Here is a 13410-nt window from a genome sequence, read left to right on the forward strand (position 1 = left end):
AAGGAGTTTTATAGTCCTCTTCACCCTTTCTATAGCTTTAGGTTTAAGATTTTTTCCTATCTCTTATTATCAAAAATGAAATCCAGAGGTTTATCTCAGTTAACTGATTTTTTAAGTAACAGTGGTAAATGGTAATCAGACCACTGGTTGGGAATATTTTATTGTGTTGAAAATATAGATTTATGTATCATGGTACATTATAAGGCTAGATTCACTTTGTTTTTGTAATTCTTTAAAAAGGAAGGTAGATCCATCGTCATTATATTTGTAAATAATTCATATGTTTGTAAATAACTTGGATACCTTGAATGTCCCATTGTAGATAAATGACTTTCTTTTTATTTTTAGGTAAATACCATGATTTAGAATGCCAACTGATTCAGGAGTTTACTAGTGCTCAAAGAAGAGGTGAAATCTCCAGAATGAGAGAAGTAGCAGCAGTTTTGCTTCATTTTAAGGTAAATAGTAATTAATAAAAATGAAGTTTAGTTTTCAAGATTGTAGAAATTATATAAATTATGTATAGTATAGTGACTGATTTTTTATTATAGTTGTATAACTGTATCACAGTGACAATTTTTATTGTTTTGATATTTGAATATATATTTCACATCATAAATAGTATTAAATTTTAGGTATTCTATTCAATAATATTGATATTTTATCAGTTAATTTTTATATAGGTTGACAGAGAAAATCATACTGTCTTCTTGTTTTTAATTAATTAATTTTTTTGTCAAACATGTTGTAATAGAATGAAAGCAAGAAGATTTAGCTTTAGGGGCGCCTGGGTGGCTCAGTGGGTTAAGCCTCTGCCTTCGCTTGGGTCATGATCTCAGGGTCCAGGGATCGAGCCCTGCATCAGGCTCTCTGCTCAGTGGGGAGCCTGCTTCCCCCTCTCTCTGCTGCCTCTCTGCCTACTTGTGATCTCTCTCTCTATCAAATAAATAAATAAAAATCTTTGAAAAAAAAAATTAGCTTTAAATTTCTAGTGGAATGTAGGAATCAGAGAGTAGATGGAATGTAACTAGTAAAAGATTTAAATTAAATTCAGAGGACCACAGGTGGTAATACAAAGGAATATTGTCTTCTTGGAATTTGAATTAGGGAAAGAATCCCTGTATGGCATTGTATTTCTACAAAGAAGGTGCTTAAAGAAATAGTGTTTGCTTAGTTTCAGACCACAATGCTATGAAACCAAAGTCAACTACAAGAAAAAATTTGGAAAGACCACAAGTAAATAGAAGGTAAAGAACATCTTACTAAAGAATTAATGGGTCAACCAGGAAATTAAAGAATAATTGAAAAAATACTTGGAAGCAAATGAAAATGAAAGCATGACAGTCCAAAACCTTTGGGATACAGCAAAGGTGGTGCTGGGAGGGAAGTATATAGCAATACAGACTTTCCTCAAGAAGCAAATACACAACCTAATTTTACACCTAAAGGAACTGGAAAAAGAACAGCAAATAAAGCCTAAATCCAACAGGAGAAGGGAAGTAATAAGGGTTAGAGCAGAAATAAATGATACAGAAATTTAAAAAAAAAAACCCAACAGTAGAACAGATCAACAAAAGTAGGAGCTGGTTCTTTGAAAGAATTAACAAAATTGATAAACCCCTAGCCATATTTACCAAAAACAAAAGAGAAAGGACTCAAATAAACAAAATCATAAACAAAAGAGGAGTGATCACAACCAACACTGCAGAAATACAATTATAAGAGAATATTATGAGCAATTATATGCCAACAAATTTGGCAAAGAAATTGAAAACATGAACAGGCCGATAGCCAGAAAAAAAATTGAATCAGTAGTAAAAAAAAATCTCCCAACAGACGAGTCCAGGGCCAGATGGCTTCCCTGGACAATTCTCTCAAACATTTAAAGAAGAATTAATGGCTGTTTTTCTGAAACTGTTCCAAAAAATAGAAATGAAATGAAAACTTCCAAATCTATTCTTGAGGCCAGCATTACCTTGATCCCAAAACCAGAGGGTTTTAAAAGAACCCACTAAAAAGGGGAATTACAGACCAATATACAGTCCTGGTGATTGTGGATACAGAATGTGGATGCAGAATGATACTATCTAATTGAATCCGGTAGTACATCCAAAGGATTATTCACTATAACCAAGTGGGATTTATTCCTGGGCTGCAGAGGTGTTCAATATCTGCAAATCAATCAATGTGATACACTGCATTAATATGAAAGGAAGGGTAAGAACCGTATGATCTTCTCAATAGATGGAGAAAAAGCATTTGACAAAATACAGTATCTTTTCCTGACAAAAATCCTTAAGAAAGTAGGAATATATGGAACATACCTAAACATAATAAAGCCCATATATAAAAGACCCATAGCTGCTGTCATACTCAGTGGGGAGAAGCTGAGAACTTTTTCTCTAAGGTCAGGAACACGACAGAGATGTGCACTCTTAACCACTGTTGTTGAACATAGTACTGGAAGTTCTAGCCTCCACAGTCAGACAACAAAAAGAAAAGGCATCTGAATTACCAAAGAATTCAAGCTCATGCTTTGCAGATGACATGATACTCTATAGAAAACTCGAAAGACTCCACCAAGAAATTGCTACAGCTGTTACAGAAATTCAGCGGTGTCACAGGTAATAAAACCACAAAGAAGTCTGTTGCATTTCTATGCACCAATATTGAAGCAGCAAACAGAGAAATCAAAGAATCAATCCCATTTACAGTTGTACCAAGAACCATAAGATACCTAGGAAAAATCTAACCAAAGAGGTAAAAGATCTGTACTCTGAAAACTGTAGAACACTTATGAAAGAAATTGAGGAAGACACAAGGAAATGGAAAAACATTCCATGTTCATGGATTGGAAGAATAAGCATTGTTACAATGTCTGTACTATCCAAAGGAATCTGTACATTCAGTGCAATCCCTGTCAAAATAACACCATCATTTTTCACAAAGCTGGAACAAACAATCCTAAAATTTGTATGGAACCAGAAAAGACCCTGAATAGCCAAAGGAATGTTGAAAAAGAAAACCAAAGCTGGGGGCATCACAATTCTGGACTTCAAGCTGTATTACAAAGCTGTGATCTTCAAAACAGTGTGGTGCCAACACAAAAATAGACACATAGATCAATGGAACAGAATAGAGAACCCAGAAATGGACGTACAACTCTATGGTCAACTAATCTTCAACAAAACAGGAAAGAATTTCCAATGGAAAAAAGACAGTCTCTTCAACAAATGGTGCTGGGAAAATTGGACAGCAAAATGCAGAAGAATGAAACTGGATCATTTTCTTGCACCATACACAAATTCAGAATGGCTCAAAGACCTAAATGTGAGACAGGGGTCCATCAAAATCCTAGAGGAGAGCACAGGCAGCAACCTCTTTGACTTTAGACACAGCAACTTCTTACTAAACATGTCTGTAGAGGCTGTAGAGGCATGGGAAACAAAAGCAAAAATGATTGGGACTTCATCTAGATAAAAAGCTTCTGCACAGCAAAGGAAACAATAAAACTAAAAGGCAATGTATGGAATAGGAGAAGATATTTGCAAATGACATACCTGATAAAGGGTTAATGTCCAAAATCTGTAAAGAACTTATCAAACTCAACACTGAAAGAAAACAAAAATCCAGTCAAGAAATGGGTAGAAGACATGAACAGACATTTCTCCAGAGAAAACGTACAAAGGCCTAGTAGACACGTGAAAAATGCTCCACATCACTGAGCATATGGGACATACAAATCAAAACCACAATGAGATACCGCCTCACAACAGTCAGAATGGCTAAAATTAACAAGTCAGGAAACAAGATGTTGGTGAGGATGTGGAGAAAGGGACACTGTTAGTGGGAATGCACTGGTGCAGCCTCTCCGGAAACAGTATGGAGATTTCTCATAGAGTTAAAACTAGAACTACCCTATGAATGAGCAATTACACTTCTAGGTGCAAAAAGAATGCAAAAGAATGCAAAACGCTGATTCAGAGGGGCCCATGCACCTCAAGGTTGATAGCAACAATGTCCGCAGTAGCCAAAATATGGAAAGAGCCCAGTTTTCATCAACTGATGAATAAAGATGATGAGGTTTGTGTGTGTGTGTGTGTGTGTGTGTGTGTGTGTGTACACATAGATGTGTGTGTGTGTGTGTATATATGAATATTACTAAGCCATCAAAAAGAATTAAATCTTGCCATTTTCAGTGATGTGGATGGAAGTAGAGGGTATTATGCTAAGCAAAATAAGTCAAGAATAAAAAGACAAATAGCATATGATTTCACTCATATGTGGAATTTAAGGAACAAAACAGGTGAACATGGGGAAGGGAAGGAAAAACAAGATAAAAACAGAGAGGCAGGCAAACCATAAGGAACTTTTATTTTTTTAAAGATTTTATTTATTTGACAGAGAGAGAATGCACAAGCAGGGGAAGAGGGAGAAGCAGGCTCGCTGCTCAGCAGGGAGCCCAACATCAGGCTTGATCCCAGGACCCAGGGATTATGACCTGAGCCGAAGGCAGACGCTTAACGGACTGAGCCACCCAGGCACCCCAAGAAACTCATGACTATAAGGATCAAACAGGGTTGCTGTAGGGGAGGTAGAGAGAGATGGGGTAAATGGGCGACAGGCATTAAGGAGGACACTTGTAATGAGCACTGGGTGTTATATGTAAGTGATGAATCACTAAATTCTACCACTGAAACTAATAATACGACGTATATTAACTAAATAAACTCTAAAAAGAAGAATAAATACATACAAAAAAAATATAAAAAACTTTATATTTGTATCTGAGTAGGGAAATAGAAGTAATTTTTTAGACTTTTCATTTAAGTAAAATACCTGCATGAGTATTGAGAATGGCTCTTTAAACAATAGTATACTTTGCATTGCTTACTTGTTTTTATGTATGAATTGTTAATGAGTAAAAATCATTATAGAGAGCTTGATATGACAAATTATTTGTTTAAATATGTTCTGCTAAAATAGATTCAGTTTTAAAAGTAAATTTCCAGAAGGCCAGTTTGAGTACAGCTCTGTTCAAATTCTTGTAGGGGAACACAAATGCTTTGAACCCAAGAGAGTAAAGAAGGAAGTACATACATAGGTATACATGTACAACATACATAGGTATATGAATGTATGTATGTAAACCATTTTTCAAGATTGTGAATCTGTGTGTGAGTGCCTGCACACAACATGTTTTAGAGTTGAAGGAGATGGCTACGTGATCATAAGACAAAAGACTTTACAGAAATCATACCTCAGTGTTCTTTCATTCTAAAGTGCTGCAAGGATATGAGCCAGGTGATCAATTTCAAAGAAAGCAACTGAGAGAAGATACTATGTTATTAGTTTTCTACATTTAATTTTACTTAAGTCCAATAACTATTACTATTGGTGATTCATTAGGACATAGACATAGCTTTATTACATATAATAATTCTTTTATTGAGATTATTACTAATATGATTATTATTGTAGTTAAACCAGAACTGCGATAATGTATTTCTTTCTTCTTCATAGGGTTATTCCCATTGTGTTGATGTTTATATAAAGCAGTGCCAGGAGGTAACATAATAGTACACTTTATTGGATTTGATTTTATTTTATGCTAATCTGTATTTTTAAAACCATTTAAAAACTATATATTCACTATGTAAAATGGCTCTATTTAGGGTGCTTACTTGAGAAATGATATATTTGAAGATGCAGCAATACTCTGTCAACGGGTGAACAAACAAGTTGGAGATATCTTTAGTAATCCAGAAACAGTACTGGCTAAACTTATTCAAAATGTATTTGAAATCAAACTGCAGGTAATTTTAAACAACAACTAAATGGTTCTTAAAGCAATATGTGAATTTTTTTCCTCTCTGTTTTTAAAGTTTTTAAAAAATTTAGTTTATTCATATAATGCCCTTTGGGATAATAATCTGTTTATTCAGTGAAGGGGAAAGGAATGACAGTATCATGCTTTTTTAAGAAAATACTGTTCATCGAGAAAAAAGGTACTAATCATAATCACTAAGCATCATCAGAGCACGTTTGAAATTTATTCCAATAGCAGTAGTAGTTGTAACAGGTTACAGAGGGGTAGCCTCAGATTTTAATTTTTATTGGGTGCTCACTTTGACCAATAGATGGCATATGTGAAATTGAGTAAAAATTGCAAGTGCAATCTGTAGAATTTTTTTTTATAATATGTACTAACATTAAAAGAAAAAACACAGTAATTTAATTTACAAACTTGACTCCCATAGCATTATACATTAAAGCAACATTTCCCAAACTATGTTTACTACTGGATTAAGCAACGTTAATGTGTTTATTTTTGAAACATAATTCAGGACTTTTCATATGCTTTGAAAGTACTAATGTGTATTGTGATTCGCTGGAAACAGGAGTGTAAAGTACAGCATTTCCCAATTTTAGAGTAGTATCTGTTAATGTCTCAAGGAACACTAGGGTTATATCCAGGCCACAGTTTTGGAAATGCTGCTTTTAAGGAATTGACTATATCAATATAGCCTCAGGTTTTGTTTTTTAAATGTACTTTATAAGGCAAGCTGGGCCAATTTCAAAAGAAAAGATATTTTGAAATTCTTAATACTTATTCCCAAGAGGGCTATAGATGAACATGTAAATATGAGAATCATTAAAAATTAAAAACCTTATTTTTTTATATTGGTATATTTTCCATGCATTGCTTTTGCCATTGTAGTTTAATCAGAACAATTAAAGAATGTGGAATAATTTTAGAGAAAAATGTATTTACTTACCTGACAAAATGTTGACTTTTTTTTTTTCAGAGTTTTGTGAAAGACCAGTTAGAAGAATGCAGGAAGTCTGATGCAGAGCAGTATCTCAAAAATCTCTATGATTTATATACAAGGTATACTTTTAATTACTAGAAAATAGGAAAATAGTAGCACCTCAGATTTTCTTTCCTTCTTTTTTAATAGAAAATGAAGTATTCAGGTATTTTTGAGTAATAGTTTGTCAGATAGTAGTATACCTTTTAGCATTAAATCTTGGTTATATAGACTACTATTGTACAAAGAGCAGTATTTTTAGCTTGTTAACTTAAGGAATTAGATATTATGCTGTATAGTCATGTACTTTAATGTAACTTTTTTACATTAAGACTCAAAAATTTTGTTTCTGGTTTTAATTGTAAGTTAGTTCACAGTTGCTTCATTTTTTTTTTCTCTAAGAGATAGTATAATTACATTTATCTGGCATTTAAAACTTTAAGAAATTGAGAAAGTCACAAATTCTTAGCAAATGACAGTTTCAGCTGTAAGTATAATATGAAAATTTACCTTGGGCTTTGTAAATGAAAGTGTAATATTTGGAAATACTGTATCAGAAGCTTCTTGTGGAGTTTTTTCCCCAGTCCTTTTGCTGTTCATCAGTGTCATCATTTTGAGAGGAAGGTTTTCAAAAATAACCATAGTCGGGAAGTCCATCCCAACAACTTTTATCATGAGCCTGTCTTTAATAATGTGAAACAAAAAAATTAGAGGAAAGTCTACATGGAAAAAGAAAAAAGAGAATGAAAGAAAGTAGATCTCTCAGTATTCTGATGTGGATACCATATCAGGAATGGCATTAGAACATATTGAAGTCATTCTGCCACTGTTGCCATTTCTAGACTGGTCGGTTGCCTCAGTTTCCTCTCCTAGAAGCAAAATTATCTGTAGTCAGTTTTCTAAACCACAGTGTTGTTTGTAATACCCATTCTGCATTACATATAGCCCTGTGCAGCTGCTCTTTGTATCCTAAGTGCCTTCCAAGGTTTAAGAAATGGTGGTTTACATGTCATTAAAATCACATCGTAAAAATATATATTCCTTAGAATTATTACTATACCTAAAATATACATTAATCTTTTTTTCCCCCTTTTCCATGAAAAGAACCACAAATCTTTCCAGCAAGTTGATGGAGTTTAACTTAGGTACTGATAAACAGACTTTCTTGTCTAAGCTTATCAAATCCATTTTCATTTCCTATTTGGAGAACTATATTGAAGTGGAGACTGGATATTTGAAAGGCAGAAGTGCTATGATCCTACAGCGCTATTATGATTCAAAAAACCATCAGAAGAGATCCATTGGCACAGGAGGGTGAGTGTTTTTGTTAAATGTTGTATTTAAGCTAAAGATTTTAAGAACTTTATTATATTTGGACAAAGTTGTCAAATATTAACAGTCAGTGAATTTTCTGTGAAGAACTCCTCTAACCCAGCTCATTTACACCATTGATCAAATCCTGTCTCTTGAACCACGTGTTGAAATGCAACATAATATAATTAAAACGTAAAGCAGAATAACAGCACTATAAAGAGTTCTATAGTCTCCTTTGTTTTCCCCCCAGACTGAGTGAATTATTCCAGGTTATTAACTAGGAAACATATTGTTTCTGTTGTTGCAGGTGTGGGGGAAAAAACAGCAAATAGTTTAGTTTAGATACCTTGAGCTTTTTGATGACCTGGGGATAAAATTAATATCTTGAAACCTATAATTACTCACATACTACAAAAAAAATGATTTGCTATAGGATTAGTGGTACCTGTTACCCAGATCTCAACCCATTTGATTCTAGAATGAAGCAGAATGACTTAAGCAGACCCATATAATTAGAATATAGAGTACACTCAAATCAGTTTCTTGTTTCCCAGTTGGTCATATACTAAATCATGATCAGGGAGTGGTTATAATTAGGAATAAGAAGTGACATCTGAAAGGCAGCAGCAAGTAAGGGAAGAGAAAAACTAAAGAACAACCATGAGAATTAAAAAAAAAAAAAAAGTAATAGTTTGGGGTGCCTGGCTGGCTCAGTCAGTGGAGCATGCATCTCTTGACTTCAGGATTCTAAGTTCAAGCCCCATGTTGGGTGTAGAAATTACTTAAAAAAGAAAATAAAATCTTTATTTATTTATTTTTAAAAGATTTTATTTGTTTGAGAGCGAGAGAAAGAGAGCATAAGCAGGGAAAGGATCAGAGGTAAAGAGAGAAGCAGGCTCTCTGCTGAGCAGGGAGCCTGATGCAGGGCTCATTCGCAGGACCCTGGGATCATGACCTGAGCTGAAGGCAGATGCTTAACTGAGACACCCAAGCTTCCAAAAAATAAAATCTTAAAAAAAAAAAAAAAAATTCATAGTGGTCTAGAGCTAGGTATTCTAGGAGCAAGAGAAATCCAAACTTCTAAAGATACCACCATATAGTAAATGTTCAAAGTAACCTCCAGTCATTAAGAAAAGCTAAATTATGTTTAATATATCTTGTTTAATAATGATAAAGAAATGTGCAATATGCTCAAATGCTTAAATGTATTTTAAAACACGAAATTTTAAAGTTTATTTTAAGCAGGACCATTAGTTATATTAACTTATTTGGAATAGTCCACTTTATAAGGAAACCAAACAAGAAACTTTCGGCTATTGAGTCAGAATTATAGAGCGGAAAGAGACTTTAAGGGTCATAACTCCAAATATACTCATTTTTCAGAAGATAATTTTTTGTTTAGAGATTAAGGCTTGAGGCGCCTAGATGGCTTAGTTGTTAAGTGGCTGCCTTCGGCTTAGGTCATGATCCCAGGATCCTGGGATCGAGCCCCGCATCAGGCTCCCTGCTTGGCGGGAAGCCTGCTTCTCCCTTTCCAACTCCCCCTGCTGTGTTCCTTCTCTCACTGTGTCTCTCTCTCTGTCAAATAAATAAATAAAATATGTTTTAAAAAAAGATGAAAAGATTAAGGCTTATTTTACTTTGTGGATTTAGTTGTGGAACTAAATATTGGAATTAGAACTTCTAGGTCTGGCAATTAGTCCATTTTTTTCTGATGATGTATACTAAGTTGAAGAGTACTTGAAATCTGTAAAGTGTTCTCTTTTCATTTGTTGTTATGATGCATTAGTATTCAGGATTTGAAAGAGAAAATTAGACAACGTACCAACTTACCACTGGGGCCAAGTATCGATACTCATGGGGAAACTTTCCTATCTCAAGAAGTGGTGGTTAATCTTTTACAAGAAACCAAACAAGCCTTTGAAAGATGTCATAGGGTAAGAGTAATTATAAATTTATTTTATTTATATGGTTGTGTTTTTTAATCTTTGCCTTGTTTATAATATATAAATGTGCTCTCTGGTTAGGAATAACTATTTTTTGTAATAAAAAATTATAGAGGGTTTGTTTTGGAGAGCAGAATTATTTTAAAATTATTTAGAAGCATATTTTAATATAACTTTAAAGTTGAATATACAAATTTTTCTTCTATAAGTGATGTTAAGTCAAGATATGAAAAGGAGGTTTAGAGCCATCTCATAAAGAAAGAGAGCATTAGGGAAAGAAGGGTGTTTTAAGAACCCAGATAGCAAAGGAAAAGTTGACTCCATTAAAATTTAGAATTTCTGTCCAACAAATACTTTAACAAAGGAAACAGATAAGTCACAGCCTGTGAGAAGGTATTGTAACCAATATTACTAGCAGAAGATTATGTAAAACAAATAGTGGCAAAAAATTGTATAGCATATGCTATGTCCCAATGCTCTTTAGATATACACCAGCTCATTTAATCATTGTAACAACCTTGTGAGGTTTTTATTCCATTTTACAGATGAAGAAACTGAGATACATACTTCTTAAGCAGTAGAATGGAGAGTTGAGGTAGTCTTAATTTTTTTACTTGTATTGATATATATGGTCTATATTTTATATTGATGGACAGTAAATCAGTATAAATTACTCATATAAATATAAGTAAGTAGAAAACAAAGACTATTAAATGCTCGTGTGGGTTCTCAGTACATAAAGTAACTATCATCTGAGTCCATTATATGTGGTAGCCAAGAGTGAGGTCTCTGGAATCAGCCAGAGGAGGACTCAAAAGCTGGCTCGACCACTTCTTGTCGCCAATTACCTAATGTCTTTAAAGCTCAGATTCCTTACCTACAAAGAGGAGATAATATATTCAAGTTATTTTGAAAGAAGTTTTTATAAACTTATGTAAACAAATACAGAAAATGTAAATTACCAGTAAGATTTTCAATCTCTCTAATAGGAAAATGAAATTAAAATGGGAAAATACTGCCTTATTCTCATTCAGTCTGCAAAAATTAAGTCTGATGATACTAAGTGTTGGTAAGGATGAGGAGCAATAGAAATTTTCTTATGCTACCAATGGAAGTAAAAATTGGTATAGTGTGGATAGTAACTTGAGAATTCCTTAGAAAAACTCATAGGTCTATATACCATGTCTAACATCATAGCAGCATTGTTCATCATGGTGAAAAATCAGAAGCAAATTAAGTGTGCCTCGAAAAGAGAATTGATAAATTGACATTGTTCATAAACTAGAAAGCTGTACAACAATTTAAATGACTAAACTAGAGTTATATGTATCATAGAGTTATATGTATCATATATCTCAAAAATACAGTGTTGAGAGAAAAGAACAAGTTGGGGGAAAGATATATTCAGTATAATACTATATAAAAACTATATAAAGTTTTTAAAAAGTAGAATACATTATATTGTTTAGGGATGTGCACAAGCATAAACATGATAGATTCAGGGTAGTGTTTGCCATGAGGGAGGAGTACCTAAGGGACTTTATTCATATGTAGGACTTCCCTTCCTCCCTCCCCCCCCAAAAAAAATCTGAAGTACATTTGGAAAAATGTTAATATATGACACATCTAGGTGGGTGATGGGTGTATTTGGTAAATTACTGTCTCTAGTTTTCTGAATGCTGGAAATAATGTTAAAATATTTCTAAAGATCATTGAACCTGAATCTGTCAACATTATATTGTTTGAATCATAGTTAGTAACTAGCTCTGTATCATGACCTTTTGTCTGGAAATTAAAAGATGGAAATTCAGTTGAAGTTCAGTGCAATCTGATCCAAGAAACGTGTTTACTTTGTAGCAGCTGCTATGTTAGACATTGAGGATGTAAAAATAAGACATATATATTACTTTTGCATACTGTGGAGAAAGGAGGGAGACATATAAATAATAAGTGCAAAATAGGTACACCCTGCTGGAACCAAAGACAATGCAACCAGCTTTGCCTGGTTAAATAATTGAGGAAGAGTATTTATTTGAAAAGGTTTCAAAAAGAAGGGAACGTCTTAGGCCTGAGTCTTAAAGCTACGTAGGTTATCTTCAAGAAGGTGATTCTTGGAGAGAATAGTTCATGTAAAAAGTAGTATGGAAGGATCAACTGTGCAGCATAAAATGCTTGAAATAAAAATATACATGGGAGAGTAATGAGAAAGGAAGTTGAAAAGATAAATAGACTTTTTGCATACCATGCTTGGAAATTTAGATCTGACCTTGTAGATGATGATGATGATGCAAGCTTTAAAGGATTATTTTAAAAGGGCAGTGTAATGAACAGATTGGTGCTTTTTTTCCTTTCTTTTTAAAAAAGTAACTTGGAGATACCTTTGACATTTAGTAAACTGCATATATTTAAACTGCACAATTTGATAACTTTGATAAGTTATGTCTACATTTATGAAGCTTTAATTTCAGCCAAGATAATGAACAGATCCATCACCCCAAAAGTTTCCTTTTGTCCTTTTATAATCGTCCTTTTCTCTTCCTTCATTTCTGTCCTCAGAGAACCACTGATCAGCTTTATGTCACTATAGATTTGTTTTCAAAAGGAGGGTGACATTTGAGGACTGAGTCTCAAAAGCTAAATAGGATATCTTTAAGAGGTTCATTAATTTTCTAGAATTTTTTGTAAATACTGTGTTATAATATGTACATGTTTCTGGTTCTTTTCACTCAGCATGATTTTTTTAGAAATTCATCTGTGTTGTATATGTTACTTAGTATACTCCTTTCTGTTGCTGACTCGTATTTCCTTTCATGAATATACTGCAGTATATCTACTTACTTATTGATAGACATTTAGATTGATTTCAGTGTTTGACTATTATGAATGAAGTTGCTGTGAACATTCACAGATACGTCTTTATGCAGACATATGCTTTCATTTCCCTTGGGTATATACTTAGTAGCAATATGGCTGAGTAATATGGTATCTCTTTTAAAGGAACTCCCAAACTGTTTTCCAAGGTTGTTGTTTCTTTTGATATTCCCACCAGCAATATGTGAAAGTTTCATTTGCTCCCCATGATCTCCAACATTTGATATTATCAGTCTTTTTTAATTTTAGATAGCCTAATGGTGTGTAGTAATATCTTATTATGGTTTTAGTTTGCATTTTCCTAATGACTAGTTGAGTATCTTTTCATGTGTTTATTTGCTATTTGTACATATTCTTTGGTGTATTTTGTGTATTTAAAAAATTAAGTTATTGTTATCCTTTGAGAGTTCTATATGCATAGATATAATAAATGATACATTCATAGATAATAAATGATATATTCATTT

General features: G+C 33.4%; 1 protein-coding gene across 2 annotated transcripts in view; it reads left to right on the plus strand.

Moving 5' to 3' along the window:
* Positions 1-13410, plus strand: part of EXOC5 (exocyst complex component 5) — a 61718-nt gene that overhangs the window by 30750 nt on the left and 17558 nt on the right. For both annotated transcript variants that reach the window (XM_032875313.1, XM_032875312.1), the window contains exons 7-12: positions 349-458; positions 5524-5568; positions 5676-5816; positions 6810-6892; positions 7917-8126; positions 9916-10063. In XM_032875313.1, coding sequence (XP_032731204.1) covers positions 349-458; positions 5524-5568; positions 5676-5816; positions 6810-6892; positions 7917-8126; positions 9916-10063 — 737 coding nt within the window. The remainder of the gene's footprint in view (positions 1-348; positions 459-5523; positions 5569-5675; positions 5817-6809; positions 6893-7916; positions 8127-9915; positions 10064-13410) is intronic.

This window comes from Lontra canadensis, unplaced genomic scaffold (assembly GCF_010015895.1).
Source record: "Lontra canadensis isolate GAN:19392208 unplaced genomic scaffold, GSC_riverotter_1.0 scaffold55, whole genome shotgun sequence".
Taxonomy (NCBI): Eukaryota; Metazoa; Chordata; class Mammalia; order Carnivora; family Mustelidae; genus Lontra; species Lontra canadensis.